Consider the following 15,983-nt stretch of genomic DNA (forward strand, 5'->3'; position numbering starts at 1 on the left):
AGGATTAAAAGTGGAAAAAATGAATAACTCTAACATCAGATCCAAGCTTGAAACATTTTCCAGCTCCAGATTGTTGCCAAACTTCAAACATTTAGCCAGGACTAGCTAGTACTAATGTTACTGATCCAACACACACCAGTATTATAACTGGGGAGGGCCTGTTCTCTGGGTTTCTCAGGGGCCCAGCCAAATCTGTGGGTGGATCTGTCAGCTAAAACAGTACGAACAGTGTGTGCTGACTTTAGTCATTCAAAACAACAAATTAACCAATAAAGGGTGTCGAGGACTTCTAGTTTTGATCTGTTATATTTTATTAGGTATTGATAATGTTTGTTTTTTCTAGAATAATATCAAAGTTTATTATTCTGCTATCATGGCAGTTCCTGTGGCCTCTACCCTCTGAGGCATAAAACTGTGAAGATTTTTTTAAAGATTTCTTTTACCTGTTGTAATTTTGAAATGTTCCTTTAAACTGAGGAAAAATGGGCATTTGTTATGGACTATTTTCTGTGGCGAATTAATCCATACTCTCTTGCTCTGTTGAGTTTATAAACAATAATGGACATGATCTGGCACAGGGACAAACAATCTCTTTATGGTTTGTTTTGGTCTTTTTTTGGTGTTGTACACCTCCTCATAACAGCTCATTACTTCTTAACCTCCTGTGAAGAATTTTGTGGTTTTAAAGCTGCTAAAAGGCCTGAAGGTTTCACTTAAAATTTGAAATAAAACATGTTGGTTAGACTCACCCTCCAGGTGTATCCCAATCTGAGGCCAGTAAAGAAGCCGTTGTTGACGATGTTGTGATGAGACAAAGTGGCACCCTTTGGAGCTCCGGTTGTGCCCTGGAAACACGAATTAGGAATCAGTTTATGAAGTTGTAATAAAAGACTCAAATGAAGTTTTAGCAAACCCCTTAAGGGGTCATTATCAACAAAGTGGACTTTTTCCCCTTTCTCTTAACCTTCTAACCTGTTTTGTTTCTGAATACATTAAAATAATGAAGACACTAGTGGAGTGGTGTCCAGATGTTTTTCTGGGGGCCACATAGAGAATATAAGGCTGACCAGCATCTACAATCTATCTCACCTGCAGTGTATTTAAATTAAGACTGGCAGACTCTAAGACATTTTTAATATCTTTAATCAGTTTTGAAAATGTGAGAGCTGATTGACTAAAATGTCTGGTTAAAATTAGGTAAAAATGGATGGGAAATGGTGAAAAGTGGCAAAAATTGGTTAAAAGATGCAAAAATGTGTCAAGAAAGGTAAAAAGGGGCAAAAATAGGACTGTAAATGGTAGAAAGTGGTCAAAAAGTGGATTAAATGGGATAAAGGTGGAAAACTGGGCAGGGAATTTGTGGAAAATGGTTGAGAAGTGGCAGATATGGGATAACAGAAGCAAAAAAATGGGTCAACGAAGGCAAACAATGGGCAAAAAAAATGGAGGGAAAATGGCAAAAAGCAGTTAAAAAGTGGCAGAATAGAATAACAGTGGAGAATGTGGGGGAAAACTTGGAAAAATGGGCAGAGAAAATGATGAGAAGGGGTTAAAGAGTGGCTCGAATAAGTAATTTCAACATCTGAACAGAGCAAAGTGTACAGAGCTTTCTAGCAGTGTTAGTGCTTGAGGATGATCAGCATGACATGCTTTGTAAACTAGACCTTTAGTTGGAGCAGACAACAGAGCAAAGGAGCACGCTGCTATTTGTTGCTGTAATCCTTTTGGATTTATTTGTCGTCTCAATTTAAGCATGAAACAAAGTCAATGAATTCTCCTGGTCAAAATGTTTGTCTACAGATCTAACACAGCAGCACCACCTAGTGTTGAAGCTAAGGAGTTCAGGGCAGTCAAGCACAAATCACAAGCTCTAGCAAGGCCATAGTTCAATTTAGTTTTAGAGTTTGCTGAGGGCTGCTTTAATATGGACAATGGGCTGCAGTTGGTCAACGGGTCATAGTTTGGACACTTTTTTATGTAGAAATGACCTACAAGGAGAAAACAACTTTAAGTGTGAAGAGTATCTAAAACTTTTCTCAGAGTGCAAAAATGATTTTTCCTATGTCCAAAGCAGGAATATGCTTTCTTAGTTGAATTAAGGCCCTGACCTGTATCTAGTCTGCTGATGTGCCAAAATACAGGAAATTCCCCCAGAAAGAAGGAAAATCACCTATTTCCTCATCTCTCCAGATAAGTGCTCATGTTTTAGTTCGCTCTGACCTCAGCTGAGGGTTTATTTAAGGCCAGCAGTGATTATGAAACAGTTACCGATGTGAACAGGATGTTGATGGGGTCATCGAAAGAGATTTCCTTCTGCAGATCCTGAAGCTGCTGAACGTACTGGCTGCTCCCCGCCTGCATCACGTCCTCAAAGTGAAGCATTCCTGGCTCTCGACTGTCCAAAACAATCACAGTACGGAGCTCTGGAAGTCTGAGGGGGAAAACCAGACGAACTCAAAAATGTGGGTCATGTTTTCTAACAGGGGAGCAGAGTTCAGTAGTTATAGTCTGCTGAAAATATGTTACTGTTGAATAAACTGGTAGTACATCAGGAAACTCTGGCGGCTAAGGGATCCTAGAGAGGATAGAACTGGTCGAACATGAGGCTGGTGTTGTTTTCTACATGCATGAGGGCAGAAATCTGTTTCAGTCAGCTGGAGCTGCAGCTGGTTTGCATATTAACAGACTATCAATACATTCACTAATGTATCAACAATCTTTGTTTCATAGGACAGGTGCATCAGAGAGGAATAAGTCCACCGAAACTGCAGGCAAAGACCACACACTAGTGAAACTGCACATGCACACTTGCAACATTTTGGAATGACAGAGTTCATACAGGGTGCAGAAAAGTTGCTTCCTAGGAATTCTCTCTGTCTCCCTTTGTTTCGAAACCAGTTTAGGTGTCTGTTTTTACCATTTCAAAATTCTTGTAGTGTGATAACTCTAACAAACATTTGCATGTTTGTCTTGCAGTCTTCTCTTTCTTCATATACAGAGCATCCAGTTAAATTATAAACTGAGACAGGCAGATGAGAACCACAGCTGCTGTACCTGGCACTCCTGATGTCTCCCGGTGTCGACGTCTCGATTTCTGGACAAATCTTTCTAAGCATGTCACAGTACTTCTGAGTCTTAAACTGCGCAGGACACACGATGACCTTACAGCCCGCCTGAGGAAAGAGGAGACGAGGATTCACCTCATTCAGTCTCTGCATGTCAAAATGAGAAAAACAGGAAATTAAGAGTCACCCACCTTTCTCAGTGCAAACTCTGCTTCCTGTGGCTGGTACGCCGGGTTCACAGCCACCTGTTGGAGACAATAGAGTAAAGTTTGATCAAAGAGCAAAAACAAGCCAACATGCATCTCATGAGATTGTTTTCATGAATGCTGGTCTTTGGTGACCAGTCCTAATTACTGATAGGATCAGCTCTGACATAGAAAGCAGGAACAGCGCACATTCCTGTCTTTCCTGTGCTGACAAGAAAAGCTTAAGGCTGGGAGAGAAGCAGCGAAAAACCCAAAAGCAGAGCAGGCATCAATGACACAGATTTAGTCAGAAACAGAATAAAGGAGGAGCTGGGGTGGAGGAGGGTTGCAGAGAGAGTGGCTTGCAGAGGGAGCAGTATAGCGTAGCCAAGCTAGAGAAGTTTAAATATGGCAGCATGAGGGCGATTAGCCAATAGAGTGCTTAGAGTGTATCAGCTGGCTGTCAGCTGATGAGGGCTTGTGTGAGATCAGCTGATCTCAGTTATACCGCAACACTTGACTCTGAGGCCTGCCTCAACTAGCACTATATGCTTGATTTATAATGCCTAATCAAAAAATATGTTGCATTAAGGATGGGTGCTGCCAGGCCCGCCCACAGATTTGCCCCTGACAATCAGTCAATAATATCAACGTATGTGTGTTGAATAAGTAGCATGAGCGCTAGCTATCCTGGCTAATAGTCTGATGTTTGGCAACAATATAGAGCTGGAAAGTTTGTCAAGCTTGGATCTGATGTTGATGTTATAAATTTGTACCACTTTTTATCTTCTTTTAAGCGCTTTTTCAGCTGATTATTTCGACTGATATTTGTCACTTCTCATCTCTTTAGTGCACTTTACCTCTTTCTACCCATTTTTGCCACATTTTAGCCCCTTTCCATCTCTTTTTTTCCACCAAGAGTCCCTATAAATCACATTTTTGACACTTTTTAACTGCTTTCACCACTTTTTTCTGCCATTTTTGACACTTTCCACCTATTGTTTTTTCCTCTGTTAACCCTTTCCTCACATTTAACCATTTCTTGCCAATCAAAATCCATTTTTTGCAGCTTTTATCTCCTTTTCATCACCTTTACTGACATTTTTGACCCACTTTCGTCACTTTGACCCATTTTTACTACTTTTAACCCATTTTATTCTGTTTTTAAAAAGACAGGTGGGTGAAAAAGGCTATATACTATGGAATAAACAAATTAATAAGCAAATCAATAATTAGTTGCTTTGATAAGAGTGGTTGTTTTTTAGGGGAAAAATAGAATATTCCAGTTAACACAGCTTTAATTTACAATGGATCATGATTTGCTGACCTCCATGGGCCCCCCAATTTGGCTGGGCCCCAGAAAGTTCTCCCCTTTATCCCCCCCTATAGGTGGCCTTGATTGCTGCTATCTTATAGTTATGAAAAATAAAGCTAACTAATATACAATTATAATTATTGGTGCAAAAGCCAAATCAGACAGTGGTTTATCCTGAGGTTTTAATTTCCATCTTAAAGAAGTTGACCCTTCCCCCCACTGTTTCACATTAATCTTCTTCAGAGCATTGATTCATTAATGCACTTGGTGCTCATAATGTTCATACTGCACACTTTACTGCAGCTCTGACTCACCATTATGATACCAGCTTTAGCTGTGGCAAACTGCATCAGGATCCATTCATAAGTGTTGGGCCCCCACATACCAAGACGGTCTCCTTTTGTTAGTCCCAGTGCCAGGAGCCCAGCAGCAGCTTTGTCCACCTACAGAGAGATTACAGACACAAACAGACTGGTTAAACTGGTCTGTGCTGACTGTAAGTGAAGATCAATTTCTGACTTTAAGAGTCTTAGATTTTTCTACAAATTCATTCATCCATGGTGTTGAAAACACTTTCAGAAATCATCATCCAACCATTAAAAAGTCAGCCCTAACAGAAGACATGTAAAAGAAATGTTTGCATTTATTTGAAGATGACTACCCCTATGTTATATAGAGATGCTCTTATATTACCTGAAATATTTTCAATACAATTCAAAGCCAGAGAAATCTTTAATTTCATAGTTCTGACTGTCAATGTCTTGTCATGGCAGCCATCATGATGTTGATAACAGATGTTAAGTTACAGACTGCTACATAATGGAACAAGAAATGCAACAGGAAGTTGCCCTTCTGCTGCTGCATCTCATTTATATTTTGTGCTGCTTACTTGTGAAGGACCACAATTATAATCTGCTGTAAGATGCCCATTCTGATGGCCAGGCTCCACTGAAACATGCGGCTCCAAAACCCCCAGCCCCTCACAACTGTCAGATTGTGGCCCTGCCAACACTTCAATATGGTGCAAAAGTTGCATCTTCTCAACAGCAAACCACTGTTTTCATTTCATGGATGAGTTCCAATGATGAGGGAGAAAAGCTGTTAAAAGTGGCCTTTCTGGATTGTGCTGCAAAGGATCCCAGAATGCTTTGGGAGTAGCTTATTGTACAAACCTTGAAGGACACTTAAATAGCTTTTCTCCCTCATTATGTGAATTGTATCCATGGTGCATTTTAGTTATAACACCTTGTGGATAGCAGGTTTTTCTGAACAGATTCCTCAATTTAAAACAAGTAAACAGCAGAGGTAGGCGAAGCTGACCAGCACATCTCTTCCTGACAGTTTTTTCAACAGATTTCATGTTTTTATAGCGCTGTAAGGCCATTGTGTGTCCTGACTGAACAAAGTCCAACACCTCTACATACTCCCACCTCACAGAGTTCAGTGAATTTAAGGAACAAACAAAAAGATTTAATAGAGTAAAGCTTTAATCTCAGCTTTCTACAATGTAAAAGGACCTATTAAATTAAAGCAACCTCTTTTTTACCCCCTTTTTCCAGAGACAGCCCCAGGTTGAGCCTACCCTTAACAAAGCTCTCTATATCATCTGTGGATTCTTAACACAGTCGTTAATGGAAGGAGAATCAAATAAGTGGTGCTTTTACAAGATAAAGGCTCCTGTTGGGTTTATTTTTTAAGGTTTGTAGGAATAGTTCAGATTAAATCATGGATTAAAGTTTGGTTGGGTTAAGATAAGGGTTAGGCTACTTGGTTAAACGTCAAAATCCTGACGTGCAAAACCTGAAAACAAAACTTCTAACAAAGCCAAACAGTCTGATAACAGGAAAAAAACATATCCTCCATGAAAGCATTCTAACACAGCTAATGTAGCTAAGGCTAAAGCTAACAAAACTATGTTAGCTACATAGCTATATCATAAGCTAACAAATCTATGTTTGCTATGTAACTACATAGACTACGTAGCTATCAAAGCTAGATCTAAGGCTAACAAATGTGCATAAGCTACTTAGGTTACATAGATTTTAGCTATATCTAAAGCTAACAAAGCTATGTTTGCTTCTCTAAGCTATGAAGGTTATGTAGCTACATAGCTACATATAAAGCTAACAAATCTACAGAGGATACGTAGGTTACATAGCTTTGTAGCTGCATCTAAAGCTAATAAATCTGTTACGTAACCTATGTTGCTTATGTAAGTACCTAGCTAAATCTAAAGCTAACAAATCTACAAAACATATCTAGGTTACGTAGCTATAACTAAAGCTAACCAAGCTATGTTAGCTTCTCTTAAATTCATGAGTTACGTACCTAAATTTAAAGCTAACAAAGGTACATTAGCAACATTAGCTACATAAGCTACGTAGGCTACATAGCTAAATCTAAAGCTAACAAAACTATGTTTTCCACACAATCTATATAGGTAATGTAACTACATAACAAATGTAGATAAACCTAAAGAAAACAAAGGTATGTTTGCTATGTTAGATTATGCTACATTTGATAAAGCTGTTTTGTAGTTATGATGTTGTTATGCCAACAGTGGTTTGCTTTATCTTTGTTAGCTTTAGCTTAACATAGCTACACTTACTAACATAGTAAACTTAACAAAGTAGCTAGTGAAGCTATGCTTTAGCTAAAGCTAATGAAGCTACAGCTAGCGCCAAATGAGTCTTTACATTATCTAATCCCAGATTAGACCTCTTACCTTACATACGTTTTATTTATGAAATATTTCTAGTTTCTAATCAGGGATCCTAAACACTCTAAAAATTCTAATACAAGACTTCAAAAGACCTTTTTTCACCTGAATTAAGGAAAATCAATTCCACTTTTTGCAGCAAAAGGTCAAAAATTAAACCGCCAAAAGTGGGAGAATATTTCGCTCATTTAATTATCTTTTTATGTATTAATGTTCAATTCACGCTGAATCTGAGCATGAGTGTGCTTCTGTGGATTTTATAACATGGAAATAGTGTTCAAAAACAAAACACACTGGGCTTACATATTATGCATATACATATTAAACTAAAGTGAAAACTGAGTGAAAAGATGCTGTTTTTATCGTAAGGGAAAAAATGTAGTATTGTCAGAAACAATTTTTAAAAGCAGAAATCAGCTGATCATTTTGTGTTTAAATAAGTCAAGACGCTTGACAGCTGAACTTTGTGCTGATAAATGCTGGTGTTCTGGTTAGTCAGCATGCATTAAACGATTTTCCAGGTAACTGAGTCAAAGAATGCAGGCTGAACCAGACTGAACATGGAACTGACACTGAGACAGCTTTTTCAGCAGACATTCTTATAAACATTACTATCAGTAATGACAGGTCTGCTCTCCTGATGTGGCCTTTAGCAAAAAAACACCCCCTCTGCTCTGATAAAAGGTCTATCAAGGTTCCACTGACCTTTTGCACAACAATGTCAACATTCACATGCCCTGACAAGTCATTAGTCAGCAATAAAACAGAGAGATGGGTTAAAGTTTGATAACAAGGAGAGCTAAAAGGTTTTTTTAAGGCTCCTACCTCATCATTAGCACATAAAACCAGTCCAGGAAGACGCCCCTTTACTCGGACATCAATTTACACAGGTTATATTTCAGCTAGAGATGTTCACTGAGGATTCTGATCTGCATTATCATGTTTTCCTCATAAAAGCCACATGAACATCTAAGAGGAGATACTTAATTGGTTGAAAAGTAATATAGAAGCTATGCAGTCTTATCTTGCTCTGCAATATTGTTTGAGTTCTCTTAAAAATATAGCTATATCAACACCAATTGCCAAATGCTGATTTGTTCGGTCATTCTCTGACTTGGAACAAGCATTTGAGACAGAAGCTTTGTAAGATGGATCCGTCTGATGATGGACGATACAGCGTAACAGATGGGTAAAGTTTCTTCCTGGAATTTAGCAAGGTTTTGGTGAAAATGGGCCACAAAACAATGCTGACTCAAACATAGGCACTGTCAAAATTTTTCTGAAGCATTTTACTTTTAACTCTGAAAGCCTTTGTGTTTTTGTCACTATTTTACAATGCAAGTGCATGTAACCGGTAGTTAAAGCCTGCATGGCAACAAAAACACAGAGGCCTTCTGGGTACAAAAGAGAATGCTTCAAAAGTTTTCAACAGTGCGTATGTTCGAGCTAACATTGTTTTGTGGACCATTTTTACCAAAAACTCACTAAATTCTGTTGACAAACCGTACCCGTCTGTTACACTGTATAGCCTAGCTTCCTGGTTGGTACAACCATTGAGTTCTTCTTAAAGGAGCAATGCTCACTGAAGTCACTGGAGGCTAATCCCACTTTTACTTCTCGATACCTCATATGACCCAGCTTCAAAAATACTGAAATGTCCCTTTAAGATAGTAAGACATATTCAGAAAGGTTACAGAAAACACTAAAAGCCAAGGCCATAACCTGGTTGTGGACCTTCAAATGTTTATCTTCTGCCTAACTTTAAGCGTAATGTCCTGAGTAGAAAAATGTTTGACCCTAATTGAGCAATGATGGAAATAACTGAATGACACTGAACGCTGACAGAGTGTGTCGAAACGCTTCTATTCTGGATCGGAAACTGCCTCGCCCAGTAATAAAAAAACCCTAAAGGATGTATCTGAGTGCTGATTCTTTAGTTTTTCATTAGTCTTTTATTAGTTGTGCACTTTAAGAGAGGTTAATTGTTCAACCGTGCTTCTTCTTTCTTTTTTTTTTTGTTTTTTTTACCTTATTCTGTCTTTTTTATCCTAAAATGCTAAGTTGAGATCTTTCAGGCCCTCATAAGTTGTTTAGGAGTCTGCATATTTACCAAACACATTTGTTATCTAGTCAACTCACATCCTGCTGAAACTGAGCAAAGGTCTTGCGGACTCCATCTTGCAGGAAGACCATGGCCTCTTTGTCAGGCATGCGGTCCACGGTCCTCTGCAGGGCTTCTGCTACTGTGTAATGGAGTAAAGGAGAGGAGGAGGTGCCATGGACGTAGCTGGTAGTGAGGGTGGGGATATTTGGAGGAGAGTCCACATGAATGCCGCTGCAGGGAGAACAAAAGTGCATTAGAGAGTGGCAAAAAAAAGCTTTTATAGTAAATATGGTATTAATATTGTGCACAGTGGAGTGGTGTGATTGCAAATCAATTACAGTATAATTAAAATGCAATAACATGAAAAATAGTTAATGTTGAGCTAGTGCAGTGTTAATTTTCACACCGGTTTTTAATTTTAGTTTCAGTCTTAGTCTTTAGATTAAATGTCTCTAGTTTTAGTCACATTTAAGTAATTTCTACCCTTTTTAGTTTTAGTCGACAAAAACTGAAAAACATTTTAGTCTAGTTTTAGTCCATAAAAAGTACCCACATTTTAGTCTTTCCTTTGAGTCCAAGCATTTATTCTGTTACCTTAATCTGGTACCAAATCATGGTAGTGTCTTCTATGCACCCTGCCAAACCTTACATTCTGACAGATTAACCCAGAATGGAGGAATATCATGGATTTTAAATGTCCGATGAAAACTGAATTACATTTTAGTCTAGTTTTAGCCATCTCAACAAAAACTAAACTTAATTTTATTCAGTTTTAGTCCTTAGAAATCTATTTTGGTAAGTCTTAGTCTAGTCTTTCTCTTGCAAAAAAAGCTGTCGACAAACATTTTTGGTCATAGTTTTAGTCGCTGAAATTAACACTGATCTAGTGTAATACTACAGAAGTGTATTCACTTATGGAGTACCTCAAAGCTATATACTAGGTCCCCTTACATTTTCTCTCTGCATGGATTTTTTGGACAATCATGAAAAAATGTTTCGCCACTATGCTGATGACACATGACTATGCATCTGTCAAATCCAGGTTGCCACTCCAGGCTTTGAAAGATTCTGACTGGTTTTACCGCTACAGAACTAAATAATGCAAGAATCCTCCAACCACTGAGATCAAACTTCAGTGTGTGCACCACTAAAGCAGGGTGAAAAGAACAGACTTTGTCGCCCTAAAATTAAGGTTTAAAATCTGAATAATCAAAATGTTAACCTTTGGTTTCTATTTATTGTTTAAGCGTAACAGTAACAAAGTTTAGTTGCATTTGCTACTGTTGATTCCTGCTTCTGTAGTAAACCTGTCAAATCTACATTTTAATACCATAATATGATAAAATCTACATTATTTCATTGATCGATAGTGCTGTAAAGGACCAAAGTTTCACATTAACTACAGATATTTGTTGACATTTTATCAAAAGGTACCTCAAGCAAAGAGAGAAGGATGCTGTAGTTCACTCAAATTAACTTAGTAGCAAATGCCGATTTTTTTTAAGTTCTTTCAGAGTCTCATAAACAAGCAAAAGTTAAAAATGCTGTCAAGTGAAAATCAATCTGTATTTAAGTTTGTTGTATGACAGGCCAATGTGTTATGACCCCCCTATTTGCCCCGCCCACATTAAAAAGAGTTGAAAAACTCTCTAACGTTCTAAATCCAAACTTCAGTCACACATAGATCTCAGTGTTTTCACATGTTTACAGCAACCTTATTCCAACATATCGAGTGTGTTAAGACACAGAGTTGGGATTTCACTTTACAGGATCTTTAAGAAAATGTCTTAGGAGACAACCCAATTTTATGGGCTTGCATTTTTGCTGCTGGAGTATCAAGAAGGTGATTCTAACTCTTATCTTATCAAGGTCCAACATTCCAGTACCATGACAGCTTCACTCTGTAGTACAGAGAGCTGTCTAGCATGCTGCAGAGACAGAGAAAGTGTGGCATCTCTGTGAAGTAGGTCAAGAGTTCAGAACTGGTAGTCCTAATGTGAACCTACAAGATTGCAACATGTCCCGAGTTTCCAGAGGGGCCATTAGGGTGGGGGCAGCTGTCAGCTTTGTGTTCTTGTAAACCAGCCTTGTAGAGATGTGACCTACTTTACCTTTCTTACAGTGACTTTGTGAGTTAATATTATATAACTGCAGCTTCCACTGGTTGTAATGTGACTGAACTCCTCCTCCCTCTCATTTTTTTAAAGGCAGAGCCAAATAAAACAATCAGTCCAGCTAAAAACCAGAGTTCAAACAAGTACTCACAGTCTTTATTGGATAAGCACCAAAAAATCTAAAACAATATCAAAACCCCCATTTACAGTTCAAGTTTGGCATTCAAGTCCTTTCAAAGTAAAAATGAAGAAGTGGAGTGTTTCCTTTCAATGTTCATGAAAAAGAGGCAGACTATGTTTTCAAAGAGAGGACCAGAAGATTTTATTACAGGGGTCATCAACTACATTTGTACAAGGGCCAGCTTTCTCCTAAACAGGCATTTTGGTAGGGGGCAAACTTTCGAAATAATTCTCAAATTATCATTTTATGTCATATATGTTATAAACTTAACATATTTTTTTACATACATATTTTATTTTCTTTCAGATATACGCATTTTTTTAGGCTCCAACAGTGAGATCAGTCTCTAAAATATCTCAGCCACAAGGGGGCGACTGAGATATTTTAGCCGAATATCACATGGCTTGATGTTAATATGCTGTGTAGTGGTAAATGAAAAACCCATGTGGGAAAACTGCACTCCCAAAACACCTTAAGTCAAAAGTTTCCATAGAAAACAGCACTTTTCATTAAGAATAGCTGATAAATACAAGTTTAGCATGCATTATACTGGCTAATAATTACTTATAGATGGATGAAACTTAAAACCATTACTGAATTAACTGTTTCAATCTCAGTTGTTTTTGGAGTCTTTTAATAGCTGTAGGGAGTTTATTTAAAAAAAAAAGATAAAATTTGTGATTGTCCCACAGAGGAAACACTTGTCTTGTACTCCTCTTATTTTGGCCCTCTTACATGCCGCCATTTTATTTAATGACTGTCCAGGGGAACAGTTATATCAGTTGTGTGAACACTGCATACAAGTACCTGTGTGCATACATCCAAAAAAAAAAACAAAAAAACAAAAACCACCTCTTTCATCCATGCTGGGGCCAAGGAAGTGCATGCATGCAGGATATTTATGTCTTAAATTATGGTTAATGGTTTTAAACTGTTTTAAATGGATTATATTTGCACATACATGCATATAGAGCACACATCAAAGACTGCATTTGCATGCAAAAAGTAGACAAACAGTAACCTGACATGCCAGTTGGATCTGTTTCACACAATCCATCTGGTAAACCTTCCATAGACAGTGTTTGGGAAAGGGCAGAGCCTTTGAAAAGAAAAACTCGGCGGGTGATTGGATGAACGTTCTGTCACATTTTTACGGGCCAATCAGAGCAACAAAACACGCAACGTTGTAGCCCCAAACTGAGATGCGCCACTACCGACAAGTAAACGCTATAGAGAACTGCATAATCCGAACCATGACGACTGTAGATGAGTCAGTACACGACTTTTGTTGTCTTTGAAAAGAAAACAACTCACTGCTGTTCTTTGTTCTTATTCTACTGAAGAAATGTCGTCAAGTTCTGATAAAACTTACGCTTCAGCAGCATCCACGCTAATCTCTTCCGCCATAATTGCACTGGCCTCTTGTTGCTGCTTGCATATGTCACAACACTGCCGACCGCAAAAGTACTTCCTTTTGTCGCTGACTGGACCTGTAACTTTATAACTGGGCCCAAACGGTTCAGATGGGAGCTTTGCAAGATGGATTCGTCAGTGAGAAACACAGAAACAGGCGTATCCATCTGCTTTGCAAGGTTAGACAAACAGTAAAAGCACTGGAAATAAAGAAAAAACTAGTAGTACTGTCTATCTTTTCCTCCGACTGTTGATTGTTGAGACATTTCATTTAAAATCTGAGGAGGCACCTGGGCACCCTGCCTTGCTTCTGTGTCCGGCCCTGTTGACAAAACACCACATACGTGCTCCTCATGTCTCCGCCCCTTCCTACACTTCTTATACTATCAGATGTCAATGCAACATAATAACTTTATTTTTGAGCTTTGCAAACTAAAGAAAAGTTTATGTTCACGCATCAGCAGGACAGTCAAGATTAAACAAAACTTGAGAAAATAACTAAATATTTTTTAAGAAAAAATTCAGAGTCGTTTGACCCCAAACGAACTTCATCAGAAAGCGTCCTTTAAGAGTCCTCGATGAACAATATTTCATTGTGAAGTTGATTTTGAAATAATTTCCTTATACATCTCTGCAGCTGCATGCCTTCACTTTAAAATGATCTCTTCTTGTTGTTTCACTTTTCTTCAGTCTATTAAAAGTTTTAGTGAGAGAAACTCACCGGCAGGCTGCAGGTAGTCCAGTCCTCCGAGTCCATGCTCTGACCAGGGTCTGCAAAGCTCCAGGAGCGGCACATTGTCTCCTCAGTGCCCGGGAGAGGAACACCATCCTGGGGATCATTGTGTGCAGCTGCAGCTCACCGCGCCCCTCCTCACTGACGCTGGTTTAACACAGAACAATCCAGAGAGCTGCAGGACGGCAGACACGGAGATTTCACAGAAAAACACAGATTTAAAACACGTCAGAGGACTCTAAGTGTTGAAATGCGCAGCCTGTTTGTCGGACCTTGAACGCTCAGCACTTTAATAGCTGTACACAGAGTTCTCTAACTGCTGCTGTCTGCGCCTGCTGGTGGCGCTCAGCACTACAAGGAAACAACATCACATCCAAACCACTAATGTTGGACCTTAAAGGGGTCACGTGATCTCTCTTTATCCTTGTATGACAGCCAGAAATCTCTTCCACACATGTTTAAAGACCCGAAAAAACCCCAGAGTGACTTAACCTGAAGTCTTATTCTTAAAACAGCTGAAAGACGCATCAACACTGAAAAATCTCACTTTATATTACTTTGTCAATTTTTGTCAAAGACATGTCTTTACAAGGCCGTCCATAAGGGGAGATAATATATACCATAGTAGCCTTCTTCACCCACTCCTCTCTTAAAACATAATAAAATGGGTTAGTAGTGGCAAAAATGTGTTAAAAGATGTGTTAAAAAATGGGCAAAAAGTTGGTGGTAAAGTGGCCAAATGGCTATTCCCCCAAAATGAGCACAAAAGGTGGTGAAATATGATTAACAGGGGCAGTGAATTGGTATAAAAAGGCAAAAATTGGTTAAAAGTGGGGGAAAGGTTAACAGAGGCAAAACAATAGGTAGAAAGTGGCCAAAAAAATGGTAAATAGAGAAATCATTTGGTCAAAAGTGGCAAAAATGACAGAAAAAGTGGTGAAAAGCAGTTAAAAGGTGTTCATAATGGTTTAACAGTGACTTGGGTGGAGAAAAAAACGATAAAAAGATGCTACAATGGGGTTTAAATGGGGTTAAATAGGCCAAAATTGGTTAAAGGTGTGGAAAAGGTTAAAAGAGACAAAACAACAGGTAGAAAGTGGCAAAAAAATGGGTTAACATAGAAAAAATAGGTAAAAAGTGGCAAAAATGACAGAAAAAGTGGTGAAAAGCAGTTAAAAAAGATGGGGTACAGATGTGGCAAAATTGATCAGCAGAAAAAAATGGTGAAAGTGATTATAAAGTGTCAAAGATGGTTTTGTAGTGACATGGGTGGGGAAAAAAGTGATGAAAAGGGGCTAAAATGTGGCAAAATGGGTTTAAATAGGCAAAAATTGGTTAAAAGTGGGAAAAGGTTAACAAAGGCAAAACAATAGGTAGAAAGCGGCAAAAGTGGGTTAACAAAGTGGATAAAAAGTGATGAAAAACAGCCCAAATGTGGCAAAATTAATGCAAAAAGGCAAAAATGGGTAAAAAAAATTGGCAAAATGGATTAAAAATAAAGACAAATTGGGTAAAAAGTGCACACAAGAGATGAGAGGTGGCTATCAAGCATTGCACAAAAGTGGCACAGATTAATGACTTCAACATCAGATCCAAGCTACTAACCCAACACACACTCTGCTATTATCAACTGGGGAGGGCTCATTCTCTGGGTTTGTCAGGGGCCCAGACAATTCTGAGGGTGGCCCAGCTTGAGTGTCTTGAATTTTAGATTTTTTTTTCTCTTCATTTTAAAATGTTCCTAAAATCATTTTAATTACAAATTATTGACAAAGAAAGGTATCAGAAATACTGTGCATCTAAAAAAATAGAATATCATGTAAGTTATTTTTTTTTTCTCATGATTTACATCAGAAAGTTAGGCTTCCATTAATTCTAGATTTCTTTCATACAGAGCGAAACATTTTAAGACATTTTGTTTTAGTCTGGAGGAAGATCAGAGAAGTACAGAATCTTTCAGGTCTTAAGGTTCAGTGTTTTCAGTTTCTACAGTCAGTGTGGTGGTTTGGGGTGCCATGTCATCTTTATTAGGTCCAAGGTCAGCACAGCCATTTACCAGGAGATTTTAAAGACATTCATGCTTCCCTCTGCCAACCAGCTTTATGAAGATGCTGATTTCATTTTCCAGCAGGACTTGGCACCTGCCCACACTGC

The 15,983-nt window shown here is 38.4% G+C and overlaps 1 protein-coding gene across 1 annotated transcript in view; it reads right to left on the reverse strand.

Moving 5' to 3' along the window:
* acsf2 (acyl-CoA synthetase family member 2) overlaps nt 1–14,185 on the reverse strand; it is a 45,513-nt gene extending 31,328 nt beyond the window's left edge. The window contains exons 1-7 of the mRNA XM_041815012.1: nt 13,818–14,185; nt 9,424–9,619; nt 4,880–5,008; nt 3,257–3,310; nt 3,055–3,173; nt 2,269–2,431; nt 750–845 (exon numbers count right to left, since the gene is read on the reverse strand). Coding sequence (XP_041670946.1) covers nt 750–845; nt 2,269–2,431; nt 3,055–3,173; nt 3,257–3,310; nt 4,880–5,008; nt 9,424–9,619; nt 13,818–13,936 — 876 coding nt within the window. The 5' untranslated portion in view covers nt 13,937–14,185. The remainder of the gene's footprint in view (nt 1–749; nt 846–2,268; nt 2,432–3,054; nt 3,174–3,256; nt 3,311–4,879; nt 5,009–9,423; nt 9,620–13,817) is intronic.
* Between the last annotated feature and the right edge of the window lie 1,798 nt (nt 14,186–15,983).

Source organism: Cheilinus undulatus, linkage group 20 (assembly GCF_018320785.1).
Source record: "Cheilinus undulatus linkage group 20, ASM1832078v1, whole genome shotgun sequence".
Taxonomy (NCBI): domain Eukaryota; kingdom Metazoa; phylum Chordata; class Actinopteri; order Labriformes; family Labridae; genus Cheilinus; species Cheilinus undulatus.